The sequence below is a fragment of the Trachurus japonicus genome, unplaced genomic scaffold (assembly GCF_045865225.1).
Source record: "Trachurus japonicus isolate A0001 unplaced genomic scaffold, Traja_1.0 AP031097.1".
Lineage (NCBI taxonomy): Eukaryota > Metazoa > Chordata > Actinopteri > Carangiformes > Carangidae > Trachurus > Trachurus japonicus.
This window is the reverse complement of record NW_028221230.1, coordinates 17,191-43,010: the sequence shown is the minus strand read 5'-3', so window position 1 is coordinate 43,010 and position 25,820 is coordinate 17,191. Positions and strand designations below refer to the sequence as shown.

Here is a 25,820-nt window from a genome sequence, read left to right as displayed (position 1 = left end):
TCATCCTGTTGTTCTGCTGATGTCACTTTCAATGTTCATCCTGCAACGACACACCAAAGCCAACAACTTGTCCACAGCTCCTTTCCTACTGAAGAAATACAGAAACAAGTCTGTAAGAGGACTGAATTTTAGCAAAAGGTCAGAGACAAACCAGAAGATATCATCACTTTTTTCTTCTCCTGCAAGGAACCAAATGATGCTGGGCAGGAACAGCAGTGTGTAAATAAGTAGCACCAAAACCAAAATGGCCACAATTCGTCGTTTTTCATCAGGAGGGACACTGGTGGCTGCAGACAGAGCTTTAATGGTCCCAGACAGGAAGAATATGAACAGAGGAAAGGGAAGGAGGAAAATGAGTGCATAGATGATTCGCCTGAAATAATAACTGGTCATGAAATGGAAAAAAAGGCCAATGATTAAAAGAAGGATCCAGACCACAACACAGATCATGACAGAGGTCTTGATGTTTCGTCTGAAGCGGTACCACAGCGGCCAGGCGATGACCAAATACCTGTAATACACAGACACACAGATCGTCTTTGTGGAGCATCTGAATTATGATGAAATAAAATGATCAGACAGAGAAAATTTACACACACACTGAGTAGACTGATAGCTACCTTTCCAGGGAAACACACACCATGATGCAAACGCTGGCCATCAGACCATAAATGTATGTAAAATTAAGGATTTCTTCGATGATCAAATTCTCAGGTTTTGCCACATAAACGATCATGCAGCAGAGTTGAATGAGGTCAGAAATGAGAAGGTTGATGATGTAGATCGGAGCCACGTGATCCTTTCTGACCTGCAGGAAAACATTGAGAAGAGTAAACACAGTGGTTGGAAACATGTTGTGAGCTGATGACATGTTTTTATCTTGTTCTGCTGAAAACTGCACGCATGGATTTGTCATCAAAGTCTTCCTCAGTCATGAACTGAGTTCTCACCAGAGAGTAAAGTTGATAGATGGCCACTAGGGTCAGTGGCAGGCCGATACTGATGATGATGCACAACACCACGTCCCTGATGAATACAAGTTTCATAATGTTGCTGATGTCAGTTTCATCATTGGACTCGATGTTGCTGTTTTTGTAACTTTTGTCCACTGAGGTGCTGTTGATGTAGAAATATTCCATCTTCCTACTGTATAAAATCTGTTGTTAGAGAGAAGAGCATGTATTTTAATGTAGACCTCACATCATTCAGTGATAATGCCCAAGCACATGCAGAGCAGGGAGCGGTGGGTGCTGGAGCATCTTCCCCTTTGTCGCTGCCTCTTTTTTTCTTTTTTTTTCTTTTCTCGCATGTGTGTGAAGGCCTCCCTCTGGCCCTTCAAAAAAAACATTTGACAAATAATAACAATAATTTTAGACTAGAAAAAACATTTCCAAGAATGGAAATGGTGTGAATGCTGAAATCAATGCTGAATGAGCTGAAGAAATTGTTGAAACAATGCTGAATGAGCTGAAGAAAGAAAGAAAGAAGAAAAGGACAGAAGGAAAGAAAGAAAATGGGAAGGGTAGATGGAGAAAGAAAGAAAGAACAAAAGGACAGAAAGAAAGAAGACACAGAGAGAAGGGTAGATAGAGAAAGAAAAAGGTAAGAAAAACAGAATAATAGAACATAAAGAGAATAGAGAATGAATGAAAGAGACAGAGGAGTAGTAAGAAAGAAGGAAAGATATTGGGGTGGATAAATGAAAGAGAGAGATATACAGAGAGCAGTAGAAAGAAAGAAAGAAATGGGGTAGAAACATAGAAAGAGAAAAGGAGTAGAAAGAAAAACAGAAAGAAACAAAGAAGTAAAAAGAAATGGGGTGAAAGAAAGAAAGAAGAAAAAGAGAGAAGGGGGTGATAGATAGAAAGAGGTAGATGGATGGATGGATGGATGGATAGGGAGGGAAAGATAGAAAGAAGTTATGTAAAATACAAATGAAGGAGTAAAAGAAAGAAAGAAAAAGAGAGAAAAAAAGAAACAATGGGTTTATAGATAGATAGATAGATAGATAGATAGATAGATAGATAGATAGATAGATAGATAGATAGATAGATAGATAGATGTTAAAAGCTGCGTCCTATGTCCCAGGCTCCACCTGTAATTGTACTACTATTAATAGAGTTGGAAAGACTAAACGTCTGAACTTAAATTCATGAGAAAAATATAAATTGTTGGAGATGTTTACATCAAAAGTATAAAATAATTGAGAGGTTGATGAATGTGAGCTGAAAACCTGTGTGTGTGTGTGTGTGTGTGTGTCTGACGGTCTCTCTGTCTGCGTGTACATGTGCAGAAAGCCACAGAACTCCTCTCTCCCTAATGATCTGATTGATTGGCAGCCTGCCCTCAGAAGTTACCATGGCGACTCAACTAACTGCTTACATTTTACTGTGTGGAACAGTGTTGTGTTTGTGTGTTTGTGTATGTGTGCATGTGTGACTGTGTGTGAGTGTCTGTGTGTGTCTGTCTGTGTGAGTGTGATGCCTGTGTTTGTGCGTGGACATCCTCTGTCAGTCTGGTTTATCATGTGTGTGTGTGGGGCTGTGTTTAAAAACATCTTAACGAGCGGCCAGGCTGCACCTGCACTGTTCCATTTATAGACGTTGATAATGAGCTGGCCACTACAGCTGGACCAACTGCACACAGAGCAGAGCAGAGCAGAGCAGAGAGATTTGTGCTCTGAGCAGCTTCCGAAAACAGCCCAGAAAAAGAGAACCGTAGGGGAGAGCGGGGTAAGTAGTGCCAATTTTTACTAAATTGCCTTTAAAGCAAGGGGATTATAATAATGCCCCCAACTAATATATGTACATATAGTTTAGGATGTTGTGCATCCCTGGGAACAATCACTTTGAATCTTAAATCAACTGTTTCTTAAATATAGCTTTAGAAAAAAAAAAAAAAATCTGGCACAACTTGCCCCCGGTGCGGGGTAAATTGTGCCATTAGAGAGAATACACCGGGGTAAATTGTGCCATTGATAATTGAAGTAAAACAGATAATTTTAATCTCACAAATGTTAATGCTATATAAAAGCAAGACATTCCATACAAAATTAAAGCCAGAAGCGGCGGTGATCGGGCCCTCGCTTGTCCCCATGCAGTCGTGGAGGCCTGAGCCACGCTGGGGGCTGTGGCGCAAAGAAACGCCATGTCTCGTTCATCCACCAGGCTACGAGCACAACAAGACTGGGCAGGTGTGTTCAGGGGCGGTCCCTCATCACACATGTTAAGTTTCAAGCAAATCCGTGCCCACTGCCATGTTTCTCCTATACACAGACAGCACTGCCACTGGCACAACTTAACCCAGGCCCTTTGGCACAAATTACCCCAAGCCCAGCATTTTGAGAAAAAACGATTCCCCAGCTGTTTTGAGCTGGCATCATGCTAACGGTATAGACTCATGGTGTAGCTTAATAAAGCACTAAAACATGTGTGAACTGTGAACAAAGTTATGTATAATTGTTCAAACATGGCAATCAAAAAACCTTGATCATAGAAATTTTACTTTGGAGGGCAAAAACTTGTTTTTTGAACATAAATGTGCTCTCCTCTCAAGCCATGTGTCTCCCTTCTTGATAGGATGAGTGAAATGGATGCCCCTTCAAAAATATGTGGTCACATGACCAACTTCTTCTATGGTTTTCTAGATAACAGGGGTGGAACTACTTGCCCCATGGCACAAATTACCCCACTCTCCCCTACCTCTTATCAGAATGTGGCCATGACTACTGGGGCAAGGAGACCTTCCTGAGCACATTGATGTGCATTAAATGTTTGTAGGGCAAAAACTTTTCTCAGGGTCGCAAGGTAGAAAAGGGGGGCATTTCTGTTTTTCTAAAAAAATCAGCTCCTACTTTTATATTGAAGTGGATGAGCCACTGGAGCGGGTCTAGCTGCACAATTAGGCTCATAGAGACAATTCTGTAAGTCTGTCTGCTGTTTTGAGCACATCAAATGAGACACGACAAGTGTGGCTACAAACCAGTGAGGAAATCATGTGTCTAGAGTTTGATTTGTGGCCGTGCTGGCAATTTATCCAGAAAAAATCCTGAATGTTTTTTCGATCCCTCTCACTCTAGCGATGATGTCACTCACTCTAAGCCCTGCTCGTTAGACGCAACACACACCCATTATAAAGCTGGATTTTGTCAAAAAACTTAATGATTTTAAAGCGGCCAAATATCAGAAACTGTTGAAGATATCAATAAGCTGAGTCATAGAGGAATACTTAAAAAGTTTGTCTACAGCTCAGAATTTGAATGAAGTCTCTAGCTGAAAGTATGTGGACACTTTAAAGGCTGAAAGAAGTAAGAAGATTTGAAGAGTTTCAAGACTGTTCCAATGCATTCTCTATGGGGAAAAAAAAAATCAGAAATAGTTGAATATTGCAAAAAGTATGAATAGTTGAAAAGAGAAAAGACATAGCACACCTGTCCCGAAAAGGCTGAACATTTTGATATTTGAATTGTTGAAATAGCACAAAGTATGAAGGACTAGTTACATGACGAAGAAAGGCAGAAAATGGCCGAACCGAATAACAATAGTGTGAATGCTTAATGAAATGACCTGACCTTGGTCACATGATCCACCTCACATCATGAAAATAATTAGGGCCACGACAAGTGCACCAATAACTATTGTTATTGTGTGGATTTTTTCTGTTTTATTATTTCTCTTCCGGACGATTTTCGGTTCGCTACAAATTCGCTACTAGACAAATTACAAATTAGTGTGAATGCTGGAAGCATTCACACTATTGTTATTCGGTTCGGCCATTTTCTGCCTTTCTTCGTCATGTAACTAGTCCTTCATACTTTGTGCTATTTCAACAATTCAAATATCAAAATGTTCAGCCTTTTCGGGACAGGTGTGCTATATCTTTTCTCTTTTCAACTATTCATACTTTTTGCAATATTCAACTATTTCTGATTTTTTTTTTCCCCATAGAGAATGCATTGGAACAGTCTTGAAACTTTTCAAATCTTCTTACTTCTTTCAGCCTTTAAAGCGTCCACATACTTTCAGCTAGAGACTTCATTCAAATTCTGAGCTGTAGACAAACTTCTAATTAGTGTGAATGCTGGAAGCATTCACACTATTGTTATTCGGTTCGGCCATTTTCTGCCTTTCTTTGTCATGTAACTAGTCCTTCATACTTTGTGCTATTTCAACAATTCAAATATCAAAATGTTCAGCCTTTTCGGGACAGGTGTGCTATGTCTTTTCTCTTTTCAACTATTCATACTTTTTGCAATATTCAACTATTTCTGATCTTTTTTTCCCCATAGAGAATGCATTGGAACAGTCTTGAAACTCTTCAAATCTTCTTACTTCTTTCAGCCTTTAAAGCGTCCACATACTTTCAGCTAGAGACTTCATTCAAATTCTGAGCTGTAGACAAACTTCTAATGTATTCATCCTGTATTTACAACTTTTTCATAGCTTGCACCGTTTTTGAGATAAATCCTTTAAAAGCACATGAGGATTTCTGACAAATTTCACACTTTTCAATGAGTGTGTATGGGGTTGGGTCAGAGTGAGTGACATCATCGTTAGAGTGAGAGGGATCGAAAAAACATTCAGGATTTTTTCTGGATAAATTGCCAGCACGGCCACAAATTAAACTCTAGACACATGATTTCCTCACCGGTTTGTAGCCACACTTGTTGTGTCTCATTTAATGTGCTCAAAACAGCAGACAGACTTACAGAATCGTCTCAGTGAGCCTAATTGTGCAGCTAGACCCACTCCAGTGGCTCATCCACTTCAATATAAAAGTAGGAGCTGATTTTTTTAGAAAAGCAGAAATGCCCCCCTTTTCTACCTTGCGACCCTGAGAAAAGTTTTTGCCCTACAAACATTTAATGCACATCAATGTGCTCAGGAAGGTCTGCTTGCCCAGATGGTCAGGAGGACCACATTCTAATAAGAGGTACGGTTCTCTTTTTCTGGGCTGTTTTGGGAAGCTGCTCAGAGCACAAATCTCTCTGCTCTGCTCTGCTCTGTGCCCATAGGAAAAATGTGTTGCTCATCTGTTGTTCAATCTCGTCTCTTGAGATACATTTGAGCTTCTCATATTCGTATCATTCTGTGATCATTTGTTTCTGAATTATTTCTCCTAAGGGTCCCTTAGGAGCAAGAGATAAGCTAAGAAGAGACAAGACACCAGTAAGACAAAGGAGGTTGAATTGAGAAAACAATTTGAGCAATACTTGAGAATTGGGATAAACAGATGAGATCTCATAATTGTATACCCCTGTTCTCAATTATGTCTTGGTTATTTGAATGAGAATTGGCGAGAATAACATGAGATGAATCTGAGACTTTTATGAGACAAATCTGAGAAGTATGAGCCTTAAAAGAGATCTTATCATTGTCTGTCCTATGTCTCTTCCATGTCTTAATTATTTCTCTTAAATGTCTTTCTTAAGCTATATATGAGAATGATATCTGAGCTATATTTGAGAAATACGAGAACAAATTGAGAATGTAATTTAAAGATGAATAAACTTTAGTAATTAGAAATAACTGTAAAAACAATTCTTAATATTGAAAAGTTGAAAACTTTATTTGTGTGACACCATTACTACGTACAACACTTCCAGATTGTAAAAAAAAAACAAAGCAAAAACACACTGACCAGCACTGCTGTGGTACGTGGAACAACAATGTACGGTGGCCTGGAGGTGCAAACCAACATTACAAAATCTGAAACACTTTTACAAAGCTTGAGACAAATTTACAATTTAGAAAACATTTTTACATATCATAAAACAAAATTACATTACCATAACACCGGTTGGCTGCTTCTGTTATCACCTCTGGTTCAACCCCAGAGTTGGTGCATTCCCTTTCCAGTTGATGTTATTTGTAAATTTGTTTTGGGACTTGCACATTTATCTGTGTTTGTAAAAATGTTTAGTTTCTTGTTAATTTGTTTTCTGAAATGTAAATTTGTTTCAGGATATGTAAAAATGTTTTCTAAAATGTAAATTTGTCTCAAGCTTTGTAAAAGTGTTTCAGATTTTGTTATGTTGATTTGCACCTCCAAGCCACCGTAAAAGGACCTGAGAACCTACTACTACTACTACTACTACTAACAACTCGCATACTACCAGACCTCAAAATGAACTTGGCATTTACTGGTCCATGAAAATGAATGAGAAAAATTAAAAAAAAAAAAAAAAAAAAAGGTGAGAGAGAAAGCAGTCCACATAGGGCAGGCTATACCAGTGGCCTACTCTTTGGAGCCTGCTCTGGCCCTACATTTGTTCACAAAGGCTTTCTTCAGCTTGGCCTCCTCAATTGGTTCCCAGTCCGGTAGAGTTGCACATCTCAGGTCATAAGCTGTAAGACAAGAGCATAAAATCTGTCGTGAGTAATTTGACGAAAAGACTTACCACATAGACCATACACAACTGCACTTCAGGTTAAAAGGAAATAACACCGTGAGATGTCCATTTCAGTTCAGAGAATTGCAAATCAGCAAGTAAGATTTTGGGGCCAATCATAAATATAAATGTAAACAACAGTGTTATCCTTAAAAGTGCTGTAAGTGATACTGGATAACACTTAATTTCTGATATTAAACTTCTATTCTGATAGTTCAGTCAGACAACTCTGAAATAAGAACAAATCATTTATAAGCATGCATTGCAAGCTGAAGCACAGCATAGGTATCCTTGAGCATGGCTGCAGCAGGTTTAGTGTCAGGCTCTGACTCAGAAATTTGTTCCCTGAATGATCTGCTTTGCAAGACATTACAGGGAATGAAGCAGAATGAAGCATAGAGACAGAGCCCACAGGTGGATGCTAGGGAGGTGGTGGGTTTGCAAAACCTCATGTGCGGCAGCAGTGAGATGTATGCAGAAGCAGCAGCAGCAGGAGCAGAGTGTATGCAGAAAATAGCAACGGCAGCAGCAGCATAGCCAGGGATGAGCAGGTAAACTGGGGGGTTTAAATAGCCCGCCCTATTTGGATGAGGAGAGCATGTGACTGATCAGCTGATCAGGATGGGCGCAGCTTGAGTTGTCTGCCTGAACTAGTTCGCAGACTTTGCATCATTAATCATTGCTACACTGTCCTAATTGGATATAATCATTATTCCCACTATCCTGGCCTAAAAACACAGAGCCTTTTTTGAAAAAACTTACTTAGGATTCAAAAAGTGCATGGAACAGACGCATGCATGCGTGATTCATGGCAGCAAGGCGGAATGATGAGACGAACATGCTTCTCCCAGGAAACAGCCCCTGCTGGCCTGATGATGAAGATGGGCTGTCACGATGTCACTCTCCAATTAAGTCGCAAAGAGTCTGAAGCTCTCTGACCTGGCCTCGATCTGAAAGGGAGAAATAGTACAAACAATACAGGAGTGAGAAAATACCAAGCTACTCAGCTTTAATGGCAGGCAAGTTCATTTTTGAACATAATTAAAACATGCCTAGATAACCTTGCACATGCTACAACACCACAAGAAAAAAAAATTAGTGAGTAGCTTGTTCGTGTGGTGTGTCATGTCTTTCTACATGGCCTGAAGAATGCCTATGTGAGGCCAAACATGTAGGCATGTTTTAATATGTCCTAAGACTAAGTAGCCCACCATTAACTAGTGTGTCCCCTACAAAGGCTTTACTTGGGTGGCCCGCCCAAGAAGACCCACCTACGGAGCAAATAGATTTGCTGCTGCTAGGGGCAGCTAGATTTATAGGCTACTAGTTCAGATTAATTTGATCACCTTTAGCCGATTTATAAACTTTACCTTATCATTAAAATCTCACAATAATAATTCATATAATGAATTGTTGTGCTGTTAAATTATGTTCATACTATAATTTAATTGCTATTATTGCTTTTAATTATTAAGTGTTATTATTAGATTAATTTAAATAGGTGAATGTAAACGATTCTGACCATTAAGCAAAAATAATGACAAAAATAATAGCAAATAATCTTCATCAGGGCCCATGAGTCATTCACATACTATTTGGATAACAAAGTTATCTTACTGCTGTTTTTTTGGTTATGAACTTCACCAAATCTAATAGGATAATGATTAAAAGTTTTGAACATGTGGGCCCAGGCGATTATGTAATAATTATGACAAACCTACCCATAAGGTGGTGGTCCAGCTGTGTTGCATGTCCCCCGTCAGGTGATGGATTCAGCGATGGAATTTTCTCGCCATGCTTAGAGACTGGGCTCTCATCTATTATAATGGTGTCAGACCCTGACGTTGAGTCTGATGGCTCATCACCTTTTAACATATTTATTTTGTGTGGAGTTGGGTGGCCTTTTGGCAGCTTAGCCAGATCCTGCAAGAGAGAGAGAGAGAATGAAAAAATCAAATCGTGACCCTAATTTTTTAAAATCAAAAGTCAAATCAAATCATGGGTTTCAAGAATTGCCACACCCTAGAATTTCACAGTCAAAGAAACTGAATAAATAAATGAACATCTGGTAACATGTAATCAATATTTCAATTAGAGATTTCACAAGTGTAACTTACTCAGTGGCTCTCAAACAAGGGGGCAGTTGTCGGTCTGAGAAGTGAAGCTCACTTCCGCGTTCAAAAAACTGCAATCCCCTCGGATTCCTCTGGGGGCTGGTGTCAGAAGGGAGCATTCCCCATAGACCCCCGTGTTAAAATCGCCGACTTTACATCCTCAGTAAACATGTTAAAAGCCTGGTGTCAGAACGTTTTTTCGTCTCAATCGATAGTTTCTACCCCCGCACACACTCTGAGGGGGGTGAATTTTTTTTTAACTCTACAGTTTTACTGTTATTAGGTTAAAACTCTAGCCAATTAGGGCGCGGAAACGTTGAGTGACAGGTCCGAGCAGCTCCGTAGACAGCTGCTTCGAGGCCAGTGGGCGGGTTCTCGGCCGGCCAATCCAACATGGCGCTGTCCAGGCCGCCATATTTGAGTCACAAAAACGACTCCCCAAAACCAATGGGTGACGTCACGGACGCTACGTCCATTCTTTTTACAGTCTATGCTCTCAAACTGTTTTAATTTCAAGGACCCCCAGTTTGATATGCAATGTAGAACCTAATTAGAAAATATTTTTTGCCAGAGACCCCCATAAAAGATTTAATAGTGGGCATTTATTTAAAATAGCTAGATCTGCAAGTTCTCAGTAGGTTTGTGAACTTGTAGATCGGCTATTTCTCAGACTAGGACTAACTTACAGTAATTCACACCCGCGAAATCACACAAAAGAGAAAAAAAAAAAGTAATAAACACACATCGACACTTCTGCTAGCGCTAACGAGCTACTAAGGAGCAACTCTAACAGCACTAGTAGCGTGGACACTACCAGGAGAGGACGCCAGAGCCGTGACACAGTGCATCTACAGCCGATCCGCCGGCTCGTTAACGGGTCGTTAGCGCCGGCCGCACTAACGATTCCCATCCAGACAGCTGTTAGCAACCGTTAGCCGCAGCAGAGCAGCTAGAGTGCCTAGCAACCGTTAGCCGCAGCAGAGCAGCTAGAGTGCCTAGCAACCGTTAGCGGCAGGCAGCAGCCGGTGCTGATTGGTCGGGGAGCTGGTGGCCGGTGACGAAAGCGGCCACCAAACCGTCATCTGCCTCCATCTCAGCCAATAGAAAAATTCGATTGTGGTTTGAAATAAATATGATAAAAAATAAAAATAAAATAAAAAAGCCGTGTTTCAACCTTGGAGCTTGGAGTTAACGTTAGCCGTTAGCCGTTAGCTTATCTGCCATTGTATCTTACTGCAGCTAGCTTAGCTAACCATTACCACCGTTACAGTTCGGAGTTTCTTTGTCAATTACTTGTTGGACAGACGCCTAATTACCTAATCCCCACCTTCCAGCGGACCGCTCCGTCGCCACAACTGTTAATTTTTCACCTCATGAGAATGTCAAAAATAATTTCATTCTTACCTCTTCGAGTCTCGGCGTGGCTGGGGAAAAACGTTGTGCAGCAGCAGCAGCAGCAGCGCAGCGACCAACAGACACTCCTCTCTGTCCCACCTGTGCCCCCCCCTCCCCCGTAGTTAACGGTCACGTCTGTAATGTTCCCGCCGTGCAACGGTTCAGCTGCTGCTTCTTCCTCTTTTTGTTTTTCGGCGGTTGGGCAGTGCACTACCGCCCCCTTCTGGTCTGGAGGATAGAGATAAACTGAGACATGATTGAGGTATAATATTAAATAATGTCTCATGTTGAGACTAATTTGAGAGCTTGCACTACTCTCATTTTTCTTTTTGCTGAAACACTAGAAAAGAGACAACTGTAAGAGAATCTGAGAACTCAAACAGTGAGCAGTGAGAGACAGAATTCTCACTGAGACATAACTGAGGTCAAATTGAGACATATTTGAAAGCGGCACAGCATGTCTCATTTTTCTCTTAGTTGAGATCAGGAAAAGAGACAGCTGTGAGAGAATTTAGAGAACTTGCACAGTGCTCACTGTGAGACTTAATTCTCAGGAGAGACATTTGAGAAGAATGAGAAAACCACTTTTGTCTTGATTAGTGCTCATTTATATCTAGGAGATGTAAATGTGACATAAAGGAGATCTCATCTTCGATTTTGCTTTGCTATGGGTGTGCAGTTGGTCCAGCTGTAGCGGCCAGCTCGTTATCAAAGTCTATTAATAGAACAGGTCAGGTGCAGCCTGGCCGCTCGTTAAGATGTTTTTAAACACAGCCCCACACACACACATGATAAACCAGACTGACAGAGGATGTCCACGCACAAACACAGGCATCACACTCACACAGACAGACACACACAGACGCTCACACACAGTCACATACACAAACAGACAAACACACAAACACAACACTGTTCCACACAGTAAAATGTAAGCATGGTAGTCGTCATGGCAACTTCTGAGGGCAGGCTGCCAATCAATCAGATCATTAGGGAGAGAGGAGTTTTGTGGCGCTTAACAGTTTTACTTTCTGCACATACACGCAGACAGAGAGACCGTCAGACTCACACACACACACACAGGTTTTCAGCTCAAATTCATCAGGCTCTCAATTATTTTATACTTTTGATGTAAACATCTCCAACAATTTATATTTTTCTCATGAATTTAAGTTCAGACGTTTAGTCTTTCCAATTCTATTAATAGTAGTACAATTACAGGTGGAGCCTGGGACATAGGATGCAGCTTTTAACATGTGTCCTATCTATCTATCTATCTATCTATCTATCTATCTATCTATCTATCTATCTATCTATCTATCTATCTATCTATCTATCTATCTATCTATCTATCTATACCCCTCCCTATTTTTTAACCCCTCTGTCTCCTTTTTTTCTTTCTTTCTTTCTTTCTTTCTTTCTTTCTTTCTTTCTTTCTTTCTTTCTTTCTTTCTTTCTTTCTTTCTTCTACTCCTTCATTTGTATTTTACGTAACTTTTTATATCCTTCCCTCTCTATCCATCCATCCATCCATCCATCTACCTCTTTCTATCTATCATCCCCCTCTCTCTTTTTCTTCTTTCTTTCTTTCTTTCTTTCTTTCTTTCTTTCTTTCTTTCTTTCTTTCTTTCTTTCTTTCTTTCTTTCTTTCACTCCATTTCTGTCTTTTTACTTCTTTGTTTGTTTGATTGTTTCTTTCTTTCTTTCTATTCCTTTTCTCTTCCTTTGTTTTTACTCCATTTCTTTCTTTCTTTCTTTCTTTCTTTCTTTCTTTCTTTCTTTCTTTCTTTCTTTCTTTCTTTCACTCCATTTCTGTCTTTTTACTTCTTTGTTTGTTTGATTCTTTCTTTCTTTCTTTCTTTCTACTCCTTTTCTCTTCCTTTGTTTTTACTCCATTTCTTTCTTTCTTTCTTTCTTTCTTTCTTTCTTTCTTTCTTTCTTTCTTTCTTTCTTTCTTTCTTTCTTTCTTTCACTCCATTTCTGTCTTTTTACTTCTTTGTTTGTTTGATTGTTTCTTTCTTTCTATTCCTTTTCTCTTCCTTTGTTTTTACTCCATTTCTTTCTTTCTTTCTTTCTTTCTTTCTTTCTTTCTTTCTTTCTTTCTTTCTTTCTTTCTTTCACTCCATTTCTGTCTTTTTACTTCTTTGTTTGATTCTTTCTTTCTTTCTTTCTTTCTTTCTTCTCCTTTTCTCTTCCTTTGTTTTTACTCCATTTCTTTCTTTCTTTCTTTCTTTCTTTCACTCCATTTCTGTCTTTTTACTTCTTTGTTTGTTTGATTCTTTCTTTCTTTCTTTCTTTCTTTCTGTCCTTTTCTTTTTTCTCTCTTGTTTCAATCTTTCTTTCTTTCTTTCTTTCAACAATTTCTTCAGCTCATTCAGCATTGCTTCCAGCATTCACACCATTTCCATTCTTGGAAATGTTTTTTCTAGTGTATTCATCCTGTATGTACAACTTTTTCATAGCTTGTACCGTTTTTGAGATAAATCCTTTAAAAGCACATGAGGATTTCTGACAAATTTCACACTTTTCAATGAGTGTGTATGGGGTTGGGTCAGAGTGAGTGACATCATCGTTAGAGTGAGAGGGATCGAAAAAGCATTCAGGATTTTTTCTGGATAAATTGCCAGCACGGCCACAAATTAAACTCTAGACACATGATTTCCTCACCGGGTTGTAGCCACACTTGTCGTGTCTCATTTAATGTGCTCAAAACAGCAGACAGACTTACAGAATTGTCTCAGTGAGCCTAATTGTGCAGCTAGACCCGCTCCAGTGGCTCATCCACTTCAATATAAAAGTAGGAGCTGATTTTTTTAGAAAAGCAGAAATGCCCCCCTTTTCTACCTTGCGACCCTGAGAAAAGTTTTTGCCCTACAAACATTTAATGCACATCAATGTGCTCAGGAAGGTCTCCTTGCCCCAGTAGTCATGGCCACATTCTGATAAGAGGTACGGTTCTCTTTTTATGGGCTGTTTTCGGAAGCTGCACAGAGCTCAAATCTCTCTGCTCTGCTCTGTGTGCAGTGGCCAGCTGTTGGGGCCAGCTCGTTATCAAAGTCTATAAATGGAACAGGTGCAGGTGCAGCCTGGCCGCTCGTTAAGATGTTTTTAAACACAGCCCCACACACACACATGATAAACCAGACAGAGGATGTCCACGCACAAACACAGGCATCACACTCACACAGACAGACACACACAGACACTCACACACAGTCACACATGCACACATACACAAACAAACAATTCCATTCCATTCTTCATTCTTCCATTCTTAGATAATAATTTAAAATATTTTTTAAATTCAGCCAGGGAGCTCTCTGCTCTCATTCAGCCCAATGCATTTTTTTCACAGCAGCAGGAGAAGGAGCTCAACTTTGTAACTTGCTGTTAAGTGCTTTTTAATTCATTTTAATTCACCAAAAAATAGTCACAGGTCACAAAAAAGCCCTCTTCTTGCTTGGTGTGGCTAATTTCTGCACTTTCCTTACTTTTTTTTTTTAAGCATCATTGAAAAATCTCACATTCATCAAAGTCTCAACCTCTTTTGCACAACTCCACTGTAGTGTAGGGGGTAGGGTGGCCGCTTGCCAACCCCAAGGTCACTGGTTCGAATCCCAGGGAAGAACTCTTGTTATGTTATGTTGAATTCTGCTCTCCTCCCCCACCTTCAATTGGTTACAGGTGTTTGTTATCTTCTTGATTACTCATACCAGTTTGCAGCACATCATCACATTACAATGAATGACAACAGTCTTGAAAGCAGTGTGCTCTCTGTAGCCAAGTGGCAGAGTAAAGGCTTAGTGATCATATGGTCATGGGTTCAATTCCTGCCTCAGTCATTTCACATCATTGCTTGACTTTTGATTCCAATTATTCAGCTGTCATTGGACAGTCTTTGATTCCTCATAGTATAAAGCTCATTGTAACTCAGGTTCTCTGTGCCCGTATGGTTAGTGTGCTAGGTTACCACTCATGAAGTTGTGGGTTCAATTCCTTCCATGGACATGTTTCTTGTATGCCATTCCGCATGTCTTTGTCAATTTATTCTGCTAATTCAGCATGGTTCAGCATTGGGTTTCAGCATTCACACGCATGTTCCGTTAGGAAATGCTGTTTCTAGTTATATATCAAAACGTGTCAGGATTGGTGTGCTATTACTTTTCTCAACAGTTTAGGAATTTTTCGCGACGTAAGTTTTGCATTGAAGTCAATGGGACGGGCGAAAAAAAAAGAGCGAAAAAGAACAATAATTGGAGTTTTACAAACGTCTACTGCTCAGGCGTACTTTCACCTAGAGACTTAATTTGAACTTTAAATAGTAGACACAAGTCTTGTGTATTAGTGTATTAATCCATGTTTTGATAGGTATTATAGTTTTTGATCAATCACTGTTCAATGATCATGATCATTTTTGGAGAAATTATGAGATTATAATGGGTGTGTATTGCACGGAATGTTCTTGTCAGAGTGGGTGACATCATCGGTTAGAGTGGGAGAGAGCCCAGAAAAATTCCAGAATTTTTCTCTTTCCACACTCGGCCCGGCCACAATTTACACTCTACACACATAATTTTTTCTAAATTTGTAGACAATCTTGTTATCTCTCTCACCATGTGCTCAAAATATCAGAGAGACTTACAGAATTTGAATTGTCAGCCTCTAAGTGCGGCCACGTCTGTCTCTGCTCCTCATTGACTCCAATACAAAGATTATTTTAGAGAAGCAGAATGGACCCCTGTTTTAAAATTGCCAGTGTCTCCAAAATATTTATTGTAGAAACACCAAATCGTACCAAATTTTTCAGGAAGTCCTTACAGCACTGTTGATCTGTGTTTTTTTCTGATAGGAGTTACCGTTTTGTCACAGTAAGCCTAAATGCGAGACCAGTGCAGAGGCAGAAAATCGCTCTTTTTCTTGACGTTTCTGTCTGTCTCAGCCTGGGGGGCCTCTATCGTTATTGGCAACCACCTCAAGTTGCCGTGGTAACCTCTGAGCCTCAGGCCAGAGCTCGTTAACTTTATAAACAATCCACCTGGAGCTCGTTAACATGTTTATAAACAATCCACCTGGAGCCACACACACCAACACATACAGGTAGCTTCATGTGATTACAGTTACACACACACACACACACACACACACCAAAACACATAGGTAACATACACATGGCACGTATGCGCGCACTCCTCTCACTGACACGCAGGATAGGGTTAGGGTTATTCAAACCGGGGTCGCCTGCAGTGAGGACTATAGCCTCAACACATGGGGCGGGTGCTCTAACAACTGAGTTTAACACTGCCCCAGTTTCCTTCCTGTTTACTGTCATCTTGTTAAAGCTTTCAGCAAGGACCATGTACGCACACACACATGCACGCACGCACACACACACACACACACACCATAATGAGTCTAATACAATTTTTTGATAATATGATAAATATTAATATTGTATTGTATTGTTTCAGCCTAGCACTGATTACCTAACAAGGCCCCAACACTGTACACACACACACACACACACACACAAACTTTAATTTGTCACTCTATTTTGATTGTATTTTTAACTGTTCTGAACAAAGTGTGTTTGGCTTTGACAAATATGATGCAAAAAGTATGAGTAGTAGTTTTTTGTAAGTGGTATACTAGTAAGTGAGAAAATAGGTCATGAATACACACATGCACACTTGTTAATCCAGTATTTTAACACAAAAATCAAATTAATGAGATTAAAGGCAAGAGAGAAGAAATTGACACTAACCTTCGATTACTTTCCACCCACAGTTGGTGGTCATCAATAATTTTACAGCTTTTATGAATGAGGTTATAAATAGATTGTAAGAAATAATGTGACACGAACTTTACCTTTGAAAATTGGAGGAAAACAATCTGGATATTTCCCTTGTTGTCTGTATCAATCTGGTCTCATCTAATGCAACAATTTGCTTTATCATGAAGGTAATCCACTTTCGTCTTCTACTTCTTCTTCTTCTTCTTCTTCTTCTTCTGCATTTCAGGAAGTGAACAGGGGTGGTTCTTATCTTCATACCACTGAGGTTATTTTAAGCAACACAAAAAAAGAATAAAGGAAAGAAAATCCCTAATATCATAATATTTATTATTATTATTATTATTATTTAGTTTTTTTTAAATATATTTTATATTTTTATGTTTCTCTGAACACAACCTGCACATTGTCAGGTAGGCAGCTCCAAGCATCTTGGAGTATGTTGTAAAAAAAGAAAAAAGAAAAGAAAGAGTTACTGATGATGTGCTCTCTTCTCCTGAGGAAGACAAAGATGGTTTTCTATACAAATGATGATGAACTTTCAAACTGATCTTGCTCTAAACCATAAATGTTGAAACTGTGAAAAGGGGAGATATAAATAAACATACAAGGGCCACAGTGAACCTGATAGTTTCGCTCAGAGTGAAGCCAAGTGGCAAGAGCTTCCCCTTCTTGTCCCTGCAGACATGACTAATCACAAGCATCATCTCTCAAAACAGGCTCAACAAGTAGATTGTCTTGTAATACCTTTTGTAGGACAGTGTTTTTACAAAAAAAAAAGAATGAAATTGAATTATAATATTTTCCCTAAGATCTCCCTAAGAGTGTTTTTATAACTTTTTTTTAACCTTATATTTTCCCATTCATTCTCCTATTGCACAGTATAATGACTGTTATACTGTAACCCTTATAACATGACACATGACACATGCTGTTCATTCACAGCGATGCTGCTAACAGGCTAACTCCCTGCTCACCTGCATCACTGCGCTCTCTCTCTCTGTCTCCGCTTCTCTCGCTCTGTCACCCACTACTCACACACAAGCTACACACAAACATGCTGAGCTGCTGCTGGAAGTAGCTGCTCGCCTCCTGCAACATCGCTCAGTCTCACACTTCTCAAACTTACTATCGTTTAACCAACAATTGGCAATTTAGAAAAGGTAAACCAAATTTATTTGTACAGTATTTTATACACAAAGGTCATTCAATGTGTTTAACAGAAAAAATGCATTGAAAAAATAATACATAGTAAAAACAGCATACTAAGAGAATGGGATGAAAACATACAGTAATAGCACAGATTACAAAGAGCAGGATTAGAAGATTATAAATGTAGAATACAAGAATTTATTGCTTCTTTTCAAAGCTGGTTATGGTTTGGTCAGTTGGTATTTCCCTCCTTTACTTCCTCTGATTTTTTTCCTCCTTTGTCTAACAACCTGTGATCTCTAATTCTGTTGATCTGCTGGTATCAGTGTCACTGTCCATCCTGCAACAACACACTGAGGCCAAAAACTTGTCTGTGGCTCCTTTCCTTAATAAAACATACAGAAATAAATCTGCAAGAGGACTGAGCTTTATGAAAAGAAAAGAGAGATACCAGAGGTTATACGCAAATCTTTGAACAAGGAACAGAATGATGCTGGGCAGGAACAACAGTGTGTAAATAAGTAGCACAAAAACCACAATGGTGGTACGGTTTTTTAACCGTAAAATACCTATCATAACCCTAACCCATGCATATGAACATACAAGCTACATGCTGAGCTGCTGCTGGAAGGAGCTGCTCTCTTGCAACATCACTCAGTCTCACACTTCTCAAACTTATCGCAGATCTTGCACAGAGATGATAAATCATTTCTTTTAGTACGTCATTATGTTCTGCTTTATTCAGCAGCATTATGACACTGATGGTTCATGGAAAGCGAAACAGATACCAAAGAGTGTGGGGATTTTTTTTTATTTAGGTATTTAGGTTTGGGTTATTTAGGTTTGGGTAATCATTTAATCAACAATGGCAATTGAGAAAAGGAAAAACAAAAAATATGTGTACATTATACAGTATTATGTTACAAAAAAAAGGTCATTCAATGTGCTTTACAGAGAAAATGCAAAAGCATATTAAGAGAATGAAAACATAATAGCACAGATTACATTAAAATAGATAATATCCAGTTAAAGAGCAGGATTAGAAGATTAAATGAAGGCAAGGGAGGATAACTGAATTCATTGCTTCTTTTCAAGCCGGTTATGGTCGTCTTATGTGCCTCCTTCTTTCTCTGTCTACATGGAGCGACTTCCTATTGACATCATTCTGCTGACATCCTGCAATGACAGACACACAGGCTAAAGACTCGTCTACAGCTTAAAGGTCCCATATTATACTGTTTTTCAACCAGTTCACATAGGTCTAAGTGGTCCAACCACATTGTATTTGGCAGGCCAGTGCAGAGACCTTTGGGGGGGGGCAGGTGCTAAAAAAAAGCACCTATATTTATTTATTTATATAACAAGAAGCCTGACATACTTTCCCCCCTCAAGCAGCACACTGTCTGTGTGTGTGTGGTTAGCTGTTGGCTATAACTTACTGTAATAGGCTACAGGTATGTTGCAGGCACACACACACGCACAGAATGTTTACTTTGTCAGGTCATCTTACCATACATCTAATAATGTGCACGGATACCACTGCAAAACCTACTAACTGGGCCACGGGTTGTACATGTTTTTCAGCAAAAATGCAAATAATTCTTCTCATGTTACAGTATGGTGCGTCTGACAGGTTTTCGGGGAAGGTGCTCCAGCACCACCGCCCTTCTGCACGTGCTGGCTCAATATCTCCCCCTTTACTTTTATTACACTTTATTTCCATCACTTTAACAACATTAACACCTTTTGATTATTTTTCCATCTGTCAAAGCTGCAATCAATAAATGTTTTGTTGTTGTTGTTTTAACTTTACTTAGACACAGTACAACTACTGCACAGTCTTCAGCGTGAGACAAGAGCAGTTTTTAATACCCACCTCAAATTATTTAATGATAATACTAAACCTGTTAAATACTGTTCACACAAATATAAAACCATAATACAAGATACTTGTCTTAGTGTGGAAAATAAGTATAAGTATTTGATCACCTGCTGATTTTTTCCCTTATCTCACTTGATCAAATGTAAGGGTTTTGGTTTGTCTTTTTTTCTTTTCTTGTTTTACTATTTTTTTTCTGTTTTTCTGACTATTTTTTCCCCCTGTTTTTCTTAGTAATTTATTTTTCTGTTTTCAGAGGTCTTTTTTATTTTTCTGTTTTTCGTAACCCTTGTGCAAATGAATGCGTTTTGGAAGGTCACCAGGGGCGCAGATAGGTTTTTGAAACTGGGGGGGACAAATCTAGGGTCAGGTTGATTTGGTTTTGTGTATGTCATTATGTCAACCTCCTCTCCCTTTCCTCCATCTGCCTCTGGCCTTGCCGTCCCGTCTCCTGTCCATCCTTCTTCTGACCCTCCTTCTCTCTCTCTTTCTTCTGTCCCTCCCTCTTCTCCCTCTCTCCCTTCTGCCTCTTCAAGCTGTAGATCTAATGCACAACTAGGCCTACTGCTGCTACCCTCCAGTGGATCGCTTTCAGTTTCACCTCCCTCACTGCCATCTTCAGGAACTACCTGCAGGCCAGGACCATGACAACATTTTAACATAGCATAAACAAACATTATAACTGCTTTAAGGCATTAGCGCCATTGGCAGTAATTTAACATGGGCATACCTACAGGCTACCACAGAGGCTACCAGTCCCAGGAGCCATATCTCTACTAGAGATTATAAGATTCCATATGGATATGCCAATATAATGTGTTGCTATGGTGGCCAAACTTCCTGTCTGCATAAATGAGCCTGTCAACCAACATCACAGTACAAGCATTTTATTTTAATAAGCTTAAAATAATAAAATATATGTTATTTTGTGTAGTGCATTTTTGTCTATAATGGTTAGTAATGCCTACAAAGTTCAATTCTGGACTCTAAAAAATAATTAACTGTGTCTGTAAGGCGAGATAATAACAAGCTAACAGGCTCAGTCATTCAAATTCAATGGAGGTGATGTATGACAACAACACAATAATTGTGTTAAATACTGATTCACCTTAAATGGAACACATTGCGCCGAGTGTTAGTAACTAAAATAACAGTTCACGGTTTAAAATGATGACGTTAGCAATCGCTGTTGAAACTGTAACCTAACAACTTAGAGTCTAGACCATTAGGCTTGGCAATATCACGGATTCAAGCAGGCCTACACATTTCCAGAAGACCCCAGAAAGCTGCAATGGACGATTTAATTGATAATAAATAAATGCATAAAGGTTTCCCCCTCCCCTCCCCCTTGTGAAATTGGTCTCTCTTCCTCTATTCTCACTCTGTGTCTGTACTACGATTTTACTTCCACGGCGAGATTTCTTTGAACAGACAGACTACCAACAAAAATTGCAAGGTGATATGATAACGTTTATGATAACACACAGTTTACTTACAGTTGATGCTTTTTGAAAAAACGATGCAATCGTTTTCTGCTTTTTGGGTTTGGCTGGCCTCATCTTGCATGCCGTTTTGTTGTTGGTAGTTCTAGGTTATGGGGTCCTAAACTAGGAGCTGTCCCACTGATGCCTGTCATATGCGTTCTGGGTAACTATGGTAACCAGGCTTGAGACGACGCAGCCTACTCAGCTCAACAACCGAATACAGGAGTGTAATACCGTTTCTCGCCACATAGCCCATACGTGTCCAGAGAGGCGCTATTTCGCATTTTTTTCGCATTTTTTTGCATTTCGAGATTTTTCTCTCCATAAAAGTGAGGGGGACGGATCCAAGTGAATCAGAATCTGGGGGTGTCGAGTCCCACCTGTCCCACCCTCTATCTGCGCCCTTGAAGGTCACCTCTATTTTGAAATCTTAGAAAGCTAAACAAGCTTCTTAGACAAGAATCTGAGATCTAATAGATCCATGATAAACGTTACTTGCAGGATTTTGAAATCTTGTTAAGTCAGAAAAAAATACTATGAAAAACAGAAAAACATTCTAGTGAAAAACAGGAGAAACATTATTAAAAAAAACAAATGAAAAAAAAAAGATTACTCAGATTTTTTTTTCATTTGAATGCAATATGCTCCCGTATTTTATTGCCTTTTGCAAGTGATATTTATGTTTCTGATCCTTTTAAGTCAATACTCTTAACCCTTTGATGCACAACATGGGTCTAAATAGACCCGGGTGAGTTTTTTTGTGCTATATCTTTGCGAAAAATTTATTTCATCATATAGAATTCCAGGTATTCCTCAATTAACTTGTTTTTGATCATAATACATCCTTTTTTTATTTTTTACTTTTTCACTTTTTTAATAAAAACACATTTTGTATCACTACCCCTCTAATGCGCAACATGGGTCTAAAATGACCCACATTCATTTCCAATGTGATTTCATGCTGAGTGATAGTTTCTTTGCTGTAACTTTTGAAATCTATCTATTTTATGATTGAATGTTCCAAGTATTATCTAATATCTTGTTTTTTATTAGTGGGGTCATTATTTCCATTTTTCATTTCTTACTTGTGAACAAAAATGAACAAAAATGTCTCAGTGAGTGGACCAGTTGAAAAAACAAGTATAGCAAGAATACTTTAATTTTAGCATTCCCTCACTATCTATACCAACAACAGACAATTGTTTCCTTGATTACAATAATGACTAGTCATTACTTGTCCTTTTTCCCCCATTAATAGCTCTGTTGACATTCTACTGTGGTCAACAGCTAGCCATAGTTTATTCTATCTGAGTAGGCTATTTCAATGTTATATCTTTGAAATCACTGCACAGTATTTATCATTTTCTTACCTAAATATTCTTTTTTAAGCACATATAATCATATTTACTTGTTTTACAATTATTCCAATTTACCTAAAGAAACATTTGATGACTCATTAAAGATAACTGTGCATAATTGATAAGGTTTTAGTTACCTTGAATAAGTAGCTACATTACTTGTCATAAATGGAAATACCTTAATATTAGCAAGTTAGCTAACTGTTAACATGATGACATGTTCTAGCTGGTGACAACAATAGAATAATATTCTATTGTAGACACCAGCTAGAACATGTCAACAGCTACCTACCTAGCTAGCTGTTGACATGTTCTACTGTAGTTAACTAATACAGTAGAATGTAGAAATGTCAACAGCTAGCTAGCTAACTGGTCCACTCTCTGAGACTTTTTGTCTATTTGTTCATAAAATAAGAAAGTAAAAATGGAAATAACACCCTGTACTAATTAAAAACAAGATATTCAAATGATACTTGGAGGATTCAATCATAAAATTTATTGATTTTAAAAGATACCACAAAGAAACACTCACCCAGCATGAATTCACATGGAAAATGAATGCGGGTCATTTTAGACCCATGTTGCGCATTAGAGGGGGTGTGCATATGTTGTGCATCAAAGGGTTAAAATAGCAGTAATTAGAGATCATAACAGAAGACCTAACCAACTGCTGATCGAACCGCTAACCCTGGGCGGAGGGATACGAGTTGGTTAGGTCCAAATAAAAACTGCGTTTTTCCTGCACTTTGAAGGGCTGGAAAAAATTATATTATAGCAAACAATGGAACTGTGTATTTTTTTTCAGGTAAAACCTCTTTTAGGCTACAAAAATAGGCCGTTTCTTTGGGTCTGTTCACAACACTGTATGTTGTAAATCTCTGGGCAGGGCTATGGGCTGGCGTTGCTAACGGGAGGAGTGCAGAGAGTCTACTACTGCAATTTAAGTATTTAGGGGCTATTTGTAGATCATACAACCCCACTTAAAAAAAAATGCTACTATCCCTTTAATGACTTAATCTTTACCATGAAGGAAGACAGGTGTAATTTCCTAATGAATTCAATTCATTCATTTGTAGACTAGACTATAAACACACAACGTGTTTTTAAGAGGTTACGGATGATGTGATCTCTTCTCATGTGGAAAACAGAGATGGTTATCTATACAAATTATTATGAAAACTATGCAGGTGAATGACCTCTTTGTCACATTCTGCCCAGTCTGATCCTGCTTTTGATTCCCATTTCTTGACTCCCACCCCAGCCTGCCCTCTCTGACCGTCGCCTGTCCCTGTACTCTCAGTTAACACACACAAACCCCTCACAAGCTCTGAGCTGAAACGAGAACCTGAGAACCACCATCACCTTCCTGCTGTTTTTCATACAATATTAATTGTACAAAAAGTAAACAAGTAATATGTTTTTATTTAGAAATTATGAAGAAAAAAATCCAGTTTTTATACTGTTCATTAGTAACACAAGCAAAGTTAAAATGCAGAAAACAGACAAAACAAAGATGTAACAATGAGAGAGTTGTGTTATAATGACAGAGTGGTCATGCTGTAATTTATCTCAGTTTATTAAAGTGATATAAACTTTGCTTTCCTGACTAAAGTGTAATAATGATAGACATGAACTTTTAATAGATTAAAAAGAGAAAACTTAATATTTTTAGTGGATATATAGTTAGTAGTATTATTAGTTTTAAATCACATCAGAAGACGACAGTATCTGTTTTGTCTCTACATTTCCTTTTCTATTTTACTTTTTGCCTGCTGTACTTCCGCAGCTTTTCTCTCTCTGCCTGCATCTAACGACTGCATATCACATGTTACCATTCAGACTGTTACTGTGCTGATGTCACTGTCACTGTTCATCCTGCAACGACACACAAAGGCCAAAAACCTGTCTGCAGCTCCTTTCCTACTGAAAACATACAGAAACAAGTCTGCAAGAGGACTGAACCTTACCAAAAGCACAGAGACAAACCGGAACATTGAATCATGTCGATATTCTCCTGCAAGAAACCCAATGATGATGGGCAGGAACAACAGTGTGTAAATAAGTAGCACCAAAACCAAAATGGCCACAATCCGCCGTTTCTCATCAGAAGTTACACTGATGGCTGAAGACAGAGCTTTAATGGTCCCAAACAGGAAGAACATGAACAGAGGGAAGGGAGGGAGGAAGTAAACACCAAGGATGATTCCTGAGACCTGAGACCTCCAGAACATGAGTGAGACCAGAAAGACAAGAGGAAGGATCCAGACCACGACACAGACCACAACAGAGGTCTTGATGGTTCGTCTGAAGCGGTACCACAGCGGCCAGGCGATGACCAGATACCTGTAATACACAGACACACACATCGTCTTTGTGGAGCATCTGAATTATGATGAAATAAAATGTTCAAACAGAGAAAAGCTACACACACACTGAGAAGACTGATAGCTACCTTTCCAGGGCGATGCACATCATGAACCCAACGCTGGTCATCAGACCATAAATGTAAATGGCCTCATTGGCCAGAAAAAGGGAATTCTCGGGTTTTGCCACCTCAACGATCAGGGAGCAGAGTTGAATGAGGTCAGAAATGAGAAGGTTGATGATGTAGATCGGAGCCACGTGATCCTTTCTGACCTGCAGGAAAACATTGAGAAGAGTAAACACAGTGGTTGGAAACATGTTGTGAGCTGATGATACGTTTTTATCTTGTTCTGCTGAAAACTGCACTCATATGAATCCGTCATTAAGACTTCAATTAGTTCTCACCTGAGAGTAAACTCCATAGAAGACCAATAGGATCAGTGGAAAACCGATACTCGTGACAATGTAATACACCACATCTCTGATCAGTACATATTGTTTATAGCTGATTCCTGTGTAATCATAGTTGTAGTCACTGTAATTGTGGCTTTCGTACGCTGAGGTGTTGCTGACGTTGAAATCCTCCATTCTTCAACAGTAAACCTGTTGTTTAAGAGAAGAGCAGGTCATTTATTCTCCACTTTAAAGTATTCAGAGATAAAACTAATGCTGTAAAATGCTGTCTCCAGTTTCAAGGTATTAAAAAGTCAGTGTTTCTAAACCACTAATATTTTCAACCATACCCTTCCTATGCTAGGAAGCATAGGAAGCTGTTTTCCCTTTAGATTATAAATGACTCAAAGACAGAGTTTTAAAGGTAGTACTCCAAGAGCTTTTCCCCCATCAATACACAGGGTTTTCCCTCAGCACCAAAGGTTTAGACAATATAGCATCTC

General features: G+C 39.0%; 2 protein-coding genes across 2 annotated transcripts; both read right to left on the bottom strand.

The window, feature by feature from the left end:
- Nucleotides 1-1,139, bottom strand: LOC146959766 (mas-related G protein-coupled receptor member A8-like). Its single transcript, XM_085772923.1, has 3 exons — nt 951-1,139; nt 621-808; nt 1-511 (listed from the first exon to the last, which is right to left on the bottom strand). The coding sequence occupies exons 1-3, from the start codon at nt 1,137-1,139 to the stop codon at nt 1-3; spliced, it is 888 nt and encodes a 295-aa protein (XP_085629049.1).
- Nucleotides 1,140-7,236: 6,097 nt separating this feature from the next.
- LOC146959765 (G protein-coupled receptor 4-like) lies at nt 7,237-25,512 on the bottom strand. Its single transcript, XM_085772922.1, has 5 exons — nt 25,330-25,512; nt 25,013-25,197; nt 24,408-24,903; nt 9,112-9,313; nt 7,237-7,346 (listed from the first exon to the last, which is right to left on the bottom strand). Exons 1-5 carry the CDS (start codon nt 25,510-25,512, stop codon nt 7,237-7,239), a joined length of 1,176 nt encoding a protein of 391 aa, XP_085629048.1.
- Nucleotides 25,513-25,820: the final 308 nt, after the last annotated feature.

Bases quoted from the DNA above. Each gene is read 5' to 3' on its own strand.
- LOC146959765 (XM_085772922.1), bottom strand. From the start codon at position 25,512: ATGGAGGATTTCAACGTCAGCAACACCTCAGCGTACGAAAGCCACAAT. The intron at 9,314-24,407 runs GTAACAGTCTGA...TCTCTCTTGCAG, and splicing joins GTGACAGTGACATCAGCACA to GATCTGGCTAAGCTGCCAAA. The intron at 7,347-9,111 runs GTAGGTTTGTCA...CTTGTCTTACAG, and splicing joins GCTGGACCACCACCTTATGG to CTTATGACCTGAGATGTGCA.
- LOC146959766 (XM_085772923.1), bottom strand. From the start codon at position 1,139: ATGGAATATTTCTACATCAACAGCACCTCAGTGGACAAAAGTTACAAA. The intron at 809-950 runs GTGAGAACTCAG...GTTTTCCTGCAG, and splicing joins TCTATCAACTTTACTCTCTG to GTCAGAAAGGATCACGTGGC. The intron at 512-620 runs GTAGCTATCAGT...TGTGTATTACAG, and splicing joins GTGTGTGTTTCCCTGGAAAG to GTATTTGGTCATCGCCTGGC.